The 14,651-nt window shown below is 37.5% G+C and overlaps 1 protein-coding gene and 1 pseudogene across 3 annotated transcripts in view; both read right to left on the bottom strand.

The window, feature by feature from the left end:
• Positions 1–14,651, bottom strand: part of FANCM (FA complementation group M) — a 67,907-nt gene that overhangs the window by 33,355 nt on the left and 19,901 nt on the right. For both annotated transcript variants that reach the window (XM_081117085.1, XM_081117086.1), the window contains 5 exons: positions 11,836–11,961; positions 11,233–11,313; positions 7,903–8,087; positions 3,286–3,492; positions 488–701 (listed from right to left, as the gene is read on the bottom strand). In XM_081117085.1, the coding sequence (XP_080973211.1) occupies positions 488–701; positions 3,286–3,492; positions 7,903–8,087; positions 11,233–11,313; positions 11,836–11,961 (813 nt within the window). The remainder of the gene's footprint in view (positions 1–487; positions 702–3,285; positions 3,493–7,902; positions 8,088–11,232; positions 11,314–11,835; positions 11,962–14,651) is intronic.
• On the bottom strand, positions 1,482–2,724 carry LOC308563070 (small ribosomal subunit protein eS1-like; annotated as a pseudogene). Its single transcript has 4 exons — positions 2,720–2,724; positions 2,370–2,527; positions 1,828–2,127; positions 1,482–1,795 (listed from the first exon to the last, which is right to left on the bottom strand). The product of its transcript is annotated as a small ribosomal subunit protein eS1-like (transcript).

Below are 14,651 nucleotides of genomic sequence, written 5' to 3'. Positions count from 1 at the left end.
TACCTCAATTACCAGGTGAATTTGGAATGAAGTATGAAAGAATGTATAGCAAATAGTGACCTCCTCTTATAAGAAGACATGCTACTGTTGACCTTGAGAATATACATGCAAAGGATTGTAAGTGTTTCGGGGAATCAATAGGGTACAATTTCTTTCTGTCTTTCTGTCAATCTTAGTATTTGGCCTACAATGCATATTGTAATCTCATTTAATGTTTATTCGAAATAAAACTGTTTTCTTTCTTTTCAACACTGCAAAGAGGATTCTCTGGGTTGGTAGGATATTTTGAATTTTCCCAGCACTGAGTTTCAATCACTCTGTACTGCCAATGCCTCTTTCCCTCTACTACATATCCTTTCCAAAGAGAACACCCTTAACATCCTAGAATGTATGTTGAATTTCTTAAAGAAGAAATATATCAATATGTGATTTGCTAACTAACAACAGGAAAAATATGCATGTTTAAAATGCAAAATTTTTTATTTACCACTCCTACTGGAAAAAATAGATGACTTTCGCTGCAAGTTCCGAGAAGGCTTCTCTGGTTCATAGACACCATGTGTGATGAACATTTTATGTAATTCTGGATTGATTCCATCAGGAACCATTCGTGGACTTGCTTGATAAAAATGAAGGACCTGCCTGTTACCTGAAATAGCTTTATAAATACTTCTTTTGTTGGACTGACTTTGATTATAAGTCTGTAAAAAGAAATAAACATCAAATTACATTATTTCTACAACAATCAGCCATAACAAGCAATTATTATGTTAGTTTGGGTTTATTCTAAACAGTAAATTAAACTCTAATCCACTTAAATGCTCAGAGAATAGAATATCTGTTGTCTTGAATTTGAAGCCTGTTCAAATAACTCTTGATGAAAATCATATCAAAATCTATTATAAATCCTACTTTAGTAACTAAATTGCACAAAGAGAATCTATCTTTTATTTAGTATCTTGCTCTTTCTGAGTAAGGCTAATATTTATATATAAAGTATATGTTGCTTTTTTTAAATATGATTCCTTATTTCAGCTTCTTCATCTCTCTACACTTCAGTTTTCTTTACTGTATACAAGAAAAGCATCACTCCCCTTAAATAAGATAATGCTTCTGAAGCACTTAGAACACAGCACAGAGTAGGTGCTTATTAAATGTGGGCCATTATGACTATTTACAGATAAGAAAACTAATACCAGAATAGAGAAGTTAAGTGATTTGCCTAAGGTAATACAATTAGCTAAAATCCAATTCCACTCAGTGATAATACAAAAACTATACAAGCTGCCAAACATATCATTTATTGGGATCATTTAAGAAACTAAATTTTACACGAGAATATGCTGTAGTCATATGAAAAATATTGGGAAAAAGTTCACTATTCAGGATCATTTTTTTTTAAATCACTATAGGATTTTTATTTATCAACATTAAATTCTGAATTTTAAACAGATTCTTAGGCTGGGCTCATATCCATCAGTTCATTCAACTTTAACACTCGTCTCATCCTCAGTAGCTTTTCCAGAACTACTACCTTCACCAGAAAGCTCCATGAATTTTATGAACTCAAACTTGGGCTTTTTAAGCATTTTTACTCTTTTAATGAAGACATCATGGAGCAGATAATCAGATTGGCAAGCCTTTTCTGTCTTTTCCAGTGCTATTTGGAATCAGTTTATTGATCACTTCTTTCAAGTCATTTGTCTGCACCTCTCGGGTCATGATTTCCATCTTCTTCCAGATTTGGCCAACCTGTTAATGCTGAGCATAAGAGGTCTTCCGAATCTGATTGTTGCTTTTTATTTATTTATTTATTTATTTATTTATTTATTTTTAGTAAAATGAACACAGAAAAGACAAAGCAAATAACCATTGGTAGTCCTGACATCAACATGAGCTTCAGTCATGGTCTGCCATTTTTTGACCATGGAGCATTTTTTAACACTTTGTTACATATAAGATCCATGTCATGGAAATTAGTCAGCATTTTTTTGCCCTGAACATCCTCAGTAATTAGCTTGAATTTTCTAAATGCAGCTTCATCATTCTGCAAACCAGCTAGGCTCACTTCAAAAACATGAACCTTGAGACCATCAGATGAAATTTTGGTTCCTTGACTTCTGATGACTAGTGTATTTCCAATATTTTTTCTTTTCTTTTCTCCTCTCCTCCTCCTTTCTTTTCAATATATTTTTATTGATTTCAGAGAGAAGGGAGAGGGAGAGAGAGAGAGAAATATCAATGATGAGAGAGTCATGGATAGGCTGCCTCCTGCACACCCCCTCCTGGGATCAAGCCCACAACCTGGGCATGTGCCCTGACAGGAATCAAAGCATGATCTCCTGGATCAGAGGTCAATGCATAACCACTGAGCCACGCCGGCCAGGCTCCAATATTTCTTAAATTGAGCATAGCTGGTACTTTCATATCACACCAATCTTTCTTAGGAAATGGATCAACCACTTTCTTCTTGGCTCCCTTTTTGCTGCCTTTCGTTAAGTACTTGTTCTTTCTGACTGCTACAGTGCTGCTCGGAGAGCCAAAAGGACTCAGGATGGTTTTTAAAGGTTATATAAACATTTTAAATCAATTTTTAAAAACTAACATAATTAATGAAAAAGTCTTTAATGTGAAACTATATATCTAGCCACAGAAATAGTCCCACTGAATTACAAAAGTTAATCTTTTAGTGTAACAAACACAAAATAATATTATGTACAACATCGTATTAAGGAAGGCCTGTCACCCAGGATTGTAGCAAAGTACAAATGTAACTCAAGTCCCTTATCACTTAGAATAGGAACCTGCAAAGTTCTCCAAAAAGAGCCAGACAGTGAATATTTTAGGCTTTACAGGCCACATGCTATCTCTGGTGCATATTCTTGTTGGTTGGTTGATTGGTTTAGGGAACTCTTTAAGATATAAAACCATTCTCAACTCATTGTAGTTACTAAGATAAACATAAAAAGTAGGCCTTAGAAGGGCAGGAAATAGTAAAGCAAAGTAATACACATTGATTTTTGCATCTAGGTGTCCAAATTAATACTAAAGTATAAATGTTTCTTTATATGGATAAAATTTTTAAAACTGAATCCAATTGAAAATTCTCTTAATGAGAAAGAAAGAATAGCCAGAATCTATACAAAGGCGGGCGGGGGAGGGTGGAATCAACCAACTACTTACTTACATGTTGTTTGGACTTTGAATCTTAACAGACTGCTATCTGTATTTAGGCTGTATTTCTTGAATTTCAATTACAAATCATGTTTCTAAAAGTCTACTTACACGTTCTTCTCGTCCCTCCGAAAGGATAACAACAATCCTGCCTTGACGTTTACGACCAGTCCTACCCATTCGCTGTATAAGACGGATTGGGCTCTTCTGAGCATCAAAACATATTATAAGATCAACTTCTCCTATATCCAAACCTTCTTCACCAACACAAGTAGAAACCAATGTATTGTAACCACCACTACGAAACTGTTTCACTACCTAAAATAAAAATGATTTTAAAATAATTAAATGCAAACATAAAAGAGTTGTAAATCAAAGCAAACTTTTCCCACTGGCCTCAAAATGGTGAAATCAGATTAAAAATTAGCATCCAGGATACTACCAAATAAGAAAAGAAGTGACAAAATGACATTATAAGCCAGAAGAAATCATGGTAAAATGCAAAGGGCAGTCTTCATTTCTTTGCTTTAATAATGGTTACGATTCCAAAAGGGTTTGCTAACAATTTACACATGAATGGGAAACTCCAGATATTATTTTTAGTATCACTAAAAGGAGTAAATGTTCCAGAGTAATTACTGCTATTTATCATACCATAGACCTAAATTGTTGTTAAGTGTATCTAAAGTAAAAATGTTTTATTACTCCTAGAATTTGTGGATGAAAAAGGAGTGCTGTAAAAATCTAACCAAAAGTAATTTCACAGGGTGATCTTATCATAAATTCCTAACTGGGCAGGTCAAGGTAGGTAGTCTCACCCCAGGTCTATAACTTCTTTAGTAACAGGTTTAGCTTTGCCTTAAGCAAGCCCTGTCCACTGCTTTCATGCATCTAGTTTAACACACCTTTGAAATGCCTCCTGACCTCTCAAGAGAGCACATAATCTTAACTATCCTGTAATCCAATCCCCAGCCTTGCTTTCTCCCACCTTCATTTAATCTTCCTAAATTGTTCCCTTCTTAATTCCAAATGTAGAAAAGAAACTGCAAAACTGTCATTTTCCAAAGTACTTGAAATCATCCTGGCGCTGTCATCAATTGGGCTCAAATAAATAAACTCTTAAATTTTTTTCTACAGGTTTGGACTTTCTCATGCCAACAAATTCATACCTTACCTTTTATACTGTCATTCCAGTGAGAGGTAGCAGAATATGCCACCCCAAAATATGACTGTAAGAGTTGTCAAATTATTTTTTACATCTCTTTAATAGTTTTCTCTAATATAACTAGTTAAAAGATTAATAGAGAATGTCAAACAACTTCCTTTTTAGTTAACACATATAAACTTATTTATATCCCTATGATTGATATTAATTTTGGAGTTTGAAAAATAAATATGAATCAGAAGTTAATTAATCAGAGAAAGGAATAGTGATTAATTAAATAACTGCCACCAGGATTTATAATCTACTGATCCTACCCTTCACCCTACCTTAAATTCTACTCCCTTGCTCCTCTCTCACTCCATATTCCTCTGACTAAACTCCAACACTAGATATATCCCACCTCCCATAGTTTGAGCCTATACCCATGCAGTTGAATGTGGCTGGAGGAAAACATCAACCACGCTAACTGATTTCACACTAACTCAATCTCTCACCTTGAATGGGCCCCTGGTATTATCTGAAAATCATTTCATATTTCCTTAATCCAATCACTCTCCCCATTCCCCTGAATAACTGCTTCCTACTCTCTCCTCTCATCAAACTTCCAACATTTCCTCCCCATCTTTACTCTCAGCTGATGACATGGCAACAACTGATCAAAGATCTTCCAACAAGGTATCACTGCTACATCTACCCACCCACCTATATCTGTGCCTGTAGAGTCTACCTTCACCCCATTGTTTTGGATAAACTACCCGTGTTCTTAACTGAGGTCCATCCCTATATTTTTGTACTAGATCCTGTCCCTTTCCCTCATCTACTCAAAGATCATTCCAGCAATGCTCTTCTCTCTGCTTTATCAATTTTTCCTTCTCAACTGATCATACCTATCAGCATACAAGCACACTGTTATATATCCCAACATAGAACAACTGAAAACCACTGCCACCTTTGTTCTCCTTTATAGCAAAAATCCTTGAGATTTGTATAGTTGTTATCTCTAGCTCTACTCAGTGCTGGCTTATCTCTACCATTCCACTAAAACCGTTCTTTTCAAGCTCATTTGCCTTCTCATCTCTTAATCCAATGGTCAATTCCCAGTTGTTATCATTTTATATGACTCTCAGCAGCATCTACACATTAATTCTCCCCCTCCTCATTTGGTCCCAGGATACCACATTCTCCTGGTGGTCTTCCTATTTCACTAGCCATTTATTCTGGTTCCCTAGGGAATCATAATCATTGCTATCGTTCATAGCAAGAAGTACCCCATGGCTCAGTCTTTGGACATCTTCTCTATCTCCATTCAGTCATCCAGTCTAATTTATATGATGATGATTCCCAAGCCTTGAACCCATGAAACAAGATGTATATATTCAATTGTTTATTCAGCATCAAGTAGCTGATATTTACACACTGCTTCTCAATAGTTCATGAACTGTATATTACTGGTTTCAGTTCACAAACTGTTTATTACTAACCATTAAGAAGTACAAAAATTACGAGTAAGGGTTTAGAAGCTTGACAAAGTACTTCTGTTTGTTAACTCTAATAATAAAAAATTTGAACATAAACTTTCTCAGTCATTTTACTTTACAAATACTTCATGTTTATTGCAATGTTCAAAATATCTGTCTGTGACACATTGGGAGGAAACTGATCCTCCATCAGTTTTGATAGTCTGAAAATCACTAATCTCGTAGTCATGCCAAAGTTAACTTGTCCAAAACCGAGCTTCTGATATTCTCTCCAAAACCTGCTTGTCCTGTAGTCTTACCTACAGTTAACAGCAGCTCTTTTTAGTTGCTCAGGCCAAAAGACCTTGGAATCAGTCCTCACACTCCTTTATCTCACACCTCACTCTAACTTATCAACAAATCCTGTCAGCTTGACCTTCAAAATATATCCAGAACCCAACCATTTCTCAAAACCTTTCCTGCTACCACCCTTGTATAAGCCACCATCATCTTTGGCTTGAATTATTGTAATAAGTCTTCCAACCTGTCTTCCTGTTTCCACTTTGTCTCGTAAGACAGCAATCAGTGTGATTATTTTAAAATATAAATCACGCCATGACCCTTCTCTGCTCAACAGTCTCCAAGGGCTTCTTCCCATCTCACTGAGTAAAACCCAATGTCAAAAAGATGGAAATTACCTAGAAGGCCCTAAAGCTTCTGGCCCTCTACTTCCTCTCTGACTTCAGAGCCTATTTCTAAATAAATAAATAATTACAACTATTTGCACAAAAGCTTATTTCAGAATAAAAGTGCCATTATGAAAACAAGTATAGGAGTAATAAAAGGGGTAGTTATTCTGGCATATGTAAAAATATTATTGACATAAGTGAACAAAGGACAAATTCAATAATATCAATAAGGTTTTTTATGGTATCTGACAAACTCAAGAAATAACAACATTGGATAATAATGAAATTGGCCGGAGACCAGGTTAGGTACTACAGGTATTGATTTTAAAATGCTTGACCCCCTAAGCAAAAATCCATTTTATTTTTCATTCACATACAAATGTTAAGATTAGTAATAATCACCCACTAGATATCTGAACCCTTTAAAGTACTTTACAATCAAACTTGAGACAGGGAAAGGAATTATATTCAGATTCAGGAAAAGTTAGCGGCCACCAGATCCAGACAGCTTAAACAGACTCTTCTGAATACACTGAGGAATCTATAAAAGTTATTTAGAGAATAGGATTCCTCACCTACTGATGTTGACAGAATCAAGAGAGGATCTATCAAAATGAATTAGACATTGCCCGGCCAGTGTGCCTCAGTGGTTGAGCATCAACCCATGAACCAGTAGATCACAGTTCAATTCCTGCCAGGGCATATGCCTGGGTTGTAGCACTGGGACAAGCAGGAGGCAGCCGACCAATGACTCTCTCATCACTGATGTTTCTATCCCTCTCCCCCTCTCTCTTCCTCCTTCTGAAATCAATAAAAACATATTAAAAAAATGAATTAGACATTAAAGACATACCTAATTGTCAGTGAGTAGACCTATAGCTAATCTGCAAAAACCTATATATAGTTTATAAAGGCCAATAGTCTAAAATTTCCCCAAAAAGACATATCACAGTACTTAGAAAATTTACGACCTCTTATGCAGAGCATATGGTAGGATTTTTAAATAACAGAAATAAAGAGATAACTGTTTGGAATAAATAACTAAAATGACTTAAGATAAATAAATAAAGCATTTATTGAAGGCTCTACAATACAATTTCATTTAATGCTTACAACAACACTGAAATATGTTTACATATAAAGAAAACCGAGGCACAGGAATTAAGAAAATATAAGTGGAAGAGCCAGGTTCCATCCACAGCCTTTCTGCTGAACGATTACACTTTAGATTACTTAAAAAAAAGTTTCAAAACCACAAACACACTTTTTTTTGCCTTTCAAAATATGTCTACTTTATTTACATTTTACTATAAAATTGTCTCTTAAGAAGTAGATAATTGACCGGTGAGTTAAAAAAGCATTAAGTGAGAAGCTAAACAATTTTATTTTTATTTTCATCAACTCCAAAAATAATTACCTCCAGTTGCTCCTTCTGGGTAAAACCCTTCATGCTTTTCCCTGAGGCATGGCCAACAAAAGTCATTGCTCTAATAACTGGCTGATGCCGTAAAAGCATTTCTGCAATTTCTTGAACACTATCTCGAAATGAAGAAAAGATCATAACTCTGGTCTTGTCACATTTCTTCTCAGATGTGTTTTGAGCTATACAACAAAAAATATTTAATTACAACTTTTTTAAAAGCACAAAGATAAGAACTAGTTCAAACGACAAGCCTGAAATTATATACAAATGATTGACAATTCTTTGAAAAAAATAAGACATCTTAAAGCTTTGCTGGTTTTCCTACTTTACCTAATAATTTTAATAACCTTGGCTCCTAATCTCTCATTAGCTGACATAAAATATAATCTTAAACAAATCAAATAAAAATAATCCGAATCACTTTTGACCAGTCCTTCATTTCATCCATGATGCCTGTTAGTCCCCTTTACCTTCTACATCAGAAGTATAGAACTACTGATTTCCCACTGATTTTGTAAATCTTCCCTTTCCTTTCTGTTCACTAAAGGCCCTGTCCTAAACCAGGCCCTGACATTCTGTCCCCAAATCTATGATGTTTTAAATTCTCCGGAACTGCAGAATATACCCTACAGTTAATCATAAAGTTCCTCTCAATATCTCTGTGCTTAGGAGATAGTAGAACACATGAAAAAGAGCATGATCGCCCAACCAGCACAGATGAATGGTTGAGCATTGACCTAGGACCCAGGAGATCATGGTTCATTCCTGGTCAGGGCATATGCCTGAGTTGCAAGCTCAGTCCCCAGTCGGGGGCATGCAGGAGGCAGCCGGTCAATGACAACTCTCTCATCACTGATGTTTCTCTCTCTCTCCCTCTCCCTTTCTCTCTCTCTGAAATCAATAAAGATATATTTTTTTAAAAGAAAGAAAGAAAAAGAGCACAATCTTTGAAGCTGGGCCACTTCCCCTCTAGGTGATGTGTGACCACGGTACTTATTTTATCTCCTTAAGCTTTAGTTTCTTCAGATACCTACAATGGACTGAGGTGATGATTAAATAAACTAGTAAATATAAACTGTGTAGGCTTGCACATAGCAACTGGTTAATAACTGCAAGTTGTGTAGGGTTTTCTGTAGTGTTATTAGTTTTCCTTTGTTTTCCCACTTGCTTAGGACTTTGACAATCCTACTTTCTCCCACATGAGTTACATTAATCATCACCCGTGCACCAGGAACTACACTAAGCATTTTATAGATTAACTCATTTAGTCTTCATAACAACCCTAAGGATTAAATGACTTAATATATATAAAGTTAATTCACAATACATATGGAAAAAGAAACACCACCTGTTACAAGAAAATTATTCTACATTTACCTCCTTTGAGTCATCAGACCCATCAAGCCTCTACATCTGACCAACCTCTGACCAATAACTACCTTCTTTTTTTAAATCAAAGATAATTTTTATTTTGAAATAAGTTCAAACTACAAAAAAGTTGCAAAACTAATACAAGTAGCTTCCCCTCCTCCCAGACATTTGAGTCAAGTTGCTGACATGATGGCTCATCACCACCTAATGCTTCAGTGTGTAAATTCTACAAACAAGGATATTATTCTACGTAAAGACAATAAACCATGAAAATCAGAAAATTAACTTTGATACATTATTACTATCTAATTTATAGACCTTATTTAAGTGTTGTCAATAGTCTTAACATTGTTGAGAAAAAGACACCCATCACCAAAAGCTACTTTCAATGCAACACCTAACTCCTTCAACTGGTTGCAGCCAGCCTTCCTGTTCTCATTCCACTGAAGCTCTTACACTAAAGTCATCAATAACTTTCATATTGCCAAATTCAAAGGACACTTTTTAGTTTATCTGACCATACATCTCAGCGGTACTTAACAGAATCGACTCCTTCCTACTGAAATAGTCTCTTCCCTCAGCTTGTCTGACACTCATTTGGTTTCTTTCTCAATCTCTTTTGTGGCTTTTTTCATCTGAACTCTAAATATTGGTATTCTTCAGGACTGCATTCTGAGCCCTCACTGGGCCCTCTCTTGTCTCTAAACTGAATTCCTGGTGATGTCAACACATCCATTCCTGCAACTTTAAATACTACCTTTATGCTGATAACTCCAAAATGTATTCACATATCTGTAAATAATAAAAATAGCCCAGACTATTCTTCTGAGATCCAGATTCACTTATCCAGTGCCTACACATCTCCATTTAGATGTCTCAGAAGCATCCAAACAAGTTTGCTTTTTCTTCTCTATGTTGTTCTTAATTTTCTTTGCTTATATAATTTAATCTTATGTCCAGTCCATCAACAAATACTGTTGACTCCAACTTCAAAATATATCGAGAATCTATGGCCACTTCTGAGCACCTCCACCATTACTGCATTGGTACAATCCACCATAATCTGCTAGCATCTTAAACTATTGCAATAGCCCCTAATTGGTCAATGTCTAGTTTCAACAAAACTACCAGAGTGAACTTTTACAAATTTAAGTGAGGCCCTGGCTGGGTAGCTCAGTTAGTTAGAGTGTGGTCCTGATGCACCAAGGTTGTGGGTTCAATCCTGGGTCACAGTCTACATAAGAAGCAACCTATGAATGCGTGAATGAGTGGAACAACAAATTAATGTCCCTCTCTCCCTCTTCTTCTCTAAAATTAATCAATACATAAAAAAACTTTAAAAAATGTAAGTGAGATCATGTCATTCTATAATGGTCTCATGAAGCACACACATTCACAGAATAAAGTCTGAAGTCCTGACTTGGCATCAAGCCCTACGTCTGCCCCCGGAGCTTCTCCAAACTCCTCCTACAACCACTCATACCCTCATTACAATACTCTAGCCAAATTGGTTTGTTTATTGATTCTTCATCATACCATACACCTTACTGCTGCAGGACCTTTGAATCTGCCATTCTTTCTGCCTGGCATAACCCTCTCCTAGAAATCTACCAGGCTTGCTCCCTCACTTTCATCAGGTTACACACAGCTCAAGCATTACCCTACAGATGGGCTTTCTCTAACACTGTATATAAAGCATGACTCTATCTCCTTACCTAGTTCAGTTTTCCTTAACATATTATTTTAGTATCTCCTTCACTTATATTGCCCCAGACTGACTTTTTCACATACCTTACAATATTCTTAACATTCTCACCTATCCTCCCAAAATTTCTGAGTTTTTTTTAATATTCATTATCCAGAATAATTAAAAGCCCACCTTCTCCATAAGAAATGTTAGCAGAATTTTTACAATGACTTTGCCTTGCCTTGAGGCTATTAAAGATGACCTACCATTCCATGACTTGAAATGTTCCACTACAATTTCTTCTAATTTCTTTAATTTTGGATGACTATAGAAAAATTCTTTTTCTTCTGCAAAAATAAAAATAAAATACATCAAAATAATATTTCTGTATTTTTCCATATTCAATTACGTCAATGTATTTTAATTATCCTTTTCAAAATGGCCTTATTAAAACTTTAAACACTCAGTAGCACCTGGATAGCACACAGCCTTACAGTAAAATAAACTTTGAATTTTTTATGAAAATTTCATTCTGAGAGAGAATCCAAATAGGAATAAGCAGCAAAGTAAATGGGAAAAAATAAATATTTAGTTAAGCTATAAATCAGTTTTTGCTAGTTCTAAAAATTTTTTCACTACCATAACAACTACTAACTTCTATTATATATATAGTGCTTGTAATATTTATCCTAAGTTATTCCGTTTAATTGTATTTTATTTATTTATTCTTCTCAATTCATCCCTTATATCATTTAACAGGTCTATTGCTACCGAAATATAAGTATAGACATGTGGATAAATGAAGCAAAATTTCAAAATTAACCTTGATGAAGAGGAAACAATATAAAATTTTAAAAGAGAAACCAGACCTTTTTCAATAGGAGAAATGCCACTTGCTGAAGTACTACGTCTATGTGCAAACATGCACTCGAGATGATTATAGAGTTTCATGAAGTCTTCATTTCGGTTAAGTTCATTTTTCATCCGAGTCATTCCTTCAGGAATTAAGAAAAGGTTTTCCTAATAAATAACTTAACAGCAAAATTAATCAAATTTATTATGTATTTTAAAAAATTATTCTTTAGCCCAGCCGGTGTGGCTCAGAGGCTGAGCATCGACCTATGATGCGGGAGACAGCAGTTCGATTCCCAGTCAGGGCACATGCCCGGACTGCAGGCTTGATCCCCAGTCGGGGGCATGCAGGAGGCAGCCATTCAATGATTCTCTTGTCATTGATGTTTCTATCTCTCTCTCTCCCACTCCCTTCCTCTCTCTGAAATCAATAAATATATTGTTTTAAAAAATTAATCTCTAGTAATGAATACAAGTTTTTCAAATTTAAACATGAAAACCAACAACTTTTTTATAGTACCATGTTCACATACAAATTAAAGAATGGCTTGAAGGAGGGAAGATGGCGGAATTCTGACAAGAAGCAGATCGCCCACGCTTCAAGCCACAGACTAGATTTAAAGCTAAAATACTGCGTAGCCAGCTTGTAAAAACAAGAGAAAAATACCTGAGTGGACATATTTCAAGTAAGGAGCACTGAAGAAACATCATAGAGTCCAGAAAGAGGGGAGGGGCGTAGAAAGGAGGAGTCCCCCTGAAGCCAATGCTGGGCTGCAAGGCCTGAGGGTTAGAGGCTGCAAAGCCCCCTCCCCTTGGCAGTGTGGACTGTCATCCAAAAACTGGGATCTCAAACCCGGAGGGCAGAAGGGACGGAGAGCCCCATGCAGAGGTCAGAGGGACCCAGGGGAATCGTGTGCCTGCAGAGGGGACCACACCTTCCCAGTAAAACAAAACACCTAACGGCTGCAACATCGGCAGGAGAAGTGACCCCCATTGCTGACCTCAGGAAAGGCTGTCCACAGGGTGTGGCTTCCAAACAGAAAGGGGCCAGAGGACTGCACTCAGCAGCAAACTAAAGGGACCCTCTGCTTTCGCATAAGGCATTGTGTAGAACCCCAGAAAGCATTTGAACTGTGTGGTGGGGGGAAGGGGAAGAGAGCACTCCCACCACCAGAGAGGGACTGGAGCGGCCAGCAGGGCAGACCTGGTCTCCAGCCTCCAGAGCTGCTAGTGGGGTGAATCAGAGATTTTTGACCTGCTCTGAGGGGAGTCGGGATTACCAAGCAAAGAGCTGCCCCAGCTTTACTGAGATCAGCAGTACAGGAGACCTGTGTAGGGCTGACTCTGTAACTCCTCCTGCATAGTTCCAAAGAGCCGGAGCACAGGAACCTCAAGGGGCAGGTACTCGGGGCAGGTACTCTGCCTGTTTGTTACTTTGTGTGTTTCTGATTGCTAAATTGGCATCTGACTTCCTGGCTTGCACTGGGGTGACAAACCAGCAAAAGCTGGGATTTGTGTCTGCATTGTGGAGAGACTGAACTGAGCATCCTGTGAGATCAGACAACCAGAAATGGGAAAGGAAGAGCAGAGCACACCTACCTTTCCCACAGGCTGAAAACCCCAACCCCAAGAGGAAAGGGGCTGGTTCAGCTCACTGAGGGCCCAGACACTCCCCACAGGGCACAGTCCTGAGGGGGAAGGGAGAACAGTTCACAGGACAACATTACAAGAATAAGACTCCCAGAGACCACTGTTTCGGAACTGGAGGAAAAGCTTAAAACCCCTTCTGAGGACTGGGCAGGCAGCTTGCTCATGGGAATCTTTTTTTAATCAAACCCACTCAGCCCAGGCCGCTGAAACTATCCATACAGAAAAGGCAACAGACTGAATTCAATCTGAACCTGCAGCAGGCCAGTGCATGGGGAACTAGAATTGGAGGGGAGGGGAGGGACTGAAGAGTTGGCTTTGAAACAGAGACTAACTTCTCCACAGTGAGTGCCTGACAGCAAAACCTCCAAGTAAGGGGAGCAAGAGCCTGAGCTACATTAGCCAGCCTGCACCCTAAATACTCTCTTCAGAAAACTCTGGAGTAAGACCAGGGAATCACAAGGGGGAGGCAAAATAGCTGACAGGTGGAGATGGTCCACAGAGAGCCTCAGGCCAGCCAACTACCTAAGGACACCAGAGCCAAACCCACACAGCTCCTGACATTGGCTGACACACAAAAACCTCCCAGGAGATCCGAAATCAGCATACAACACAGTGAGCCACAGACAACATAAGCTGCCCAGACAAAGCTCATCTGACTGACATTTTTTTTTTTTTTAAAGAGGGCTGCAAGAGAGACACAAGCAGTTACCTACAAGGGAGCCCCCATAAGGCTAACAGCAGATTGCTCAACAGAAACACATCAGGACATAAGGGAGTGGTATGAAGTTCTCAAAGTAATAAAAGCAATAATCTGCGACCAAGACTGCGGTATCCAGCAAGGCTATCATTTAAAACTGAAGGTGAAATAAGGAGGTTCACAGGCAAAAGAAGGCTAAAACAGTTAAGGAGTACCCAACCAGCACTGCAAGAAATGCTAAAAGGACTGCTTCAAAAAGAAGAAATATTGAAAGGTACATCGGCACAAAGGGAAAAAATGACATTAAATAAGTATATATCAATAGTAACCTTAAATGTAAATGGAATAAAGGCTCTAATCAAAAGACATAGGGTAGCTGAATGGATAAGAAAACAGGACCCATATATATGTTGTCTACAAGAGACCCACCTGAGAACAAAAGATTCACACAGGCTGAAAGAGAAGGGATGGAAAAAATATTCCATG

This window comes from Miniopterus schreibersii (assembly GCF_964146895.1).
Source record: "Miniopterus schreibersii genome assembly, chromosome: 1".
Lineage (NCBI taxonomy): Eukaryota > Metazoa > Chordata > Mammalia > Chiroptera > Miniopteridae > Miniopterus > Miniopterus schreibersii.
The sequence above is the reverse complement of the archived record's forward strand: the minus strand, read 5'-3'. Positions and strand labels throughout refer to the sequence as shown.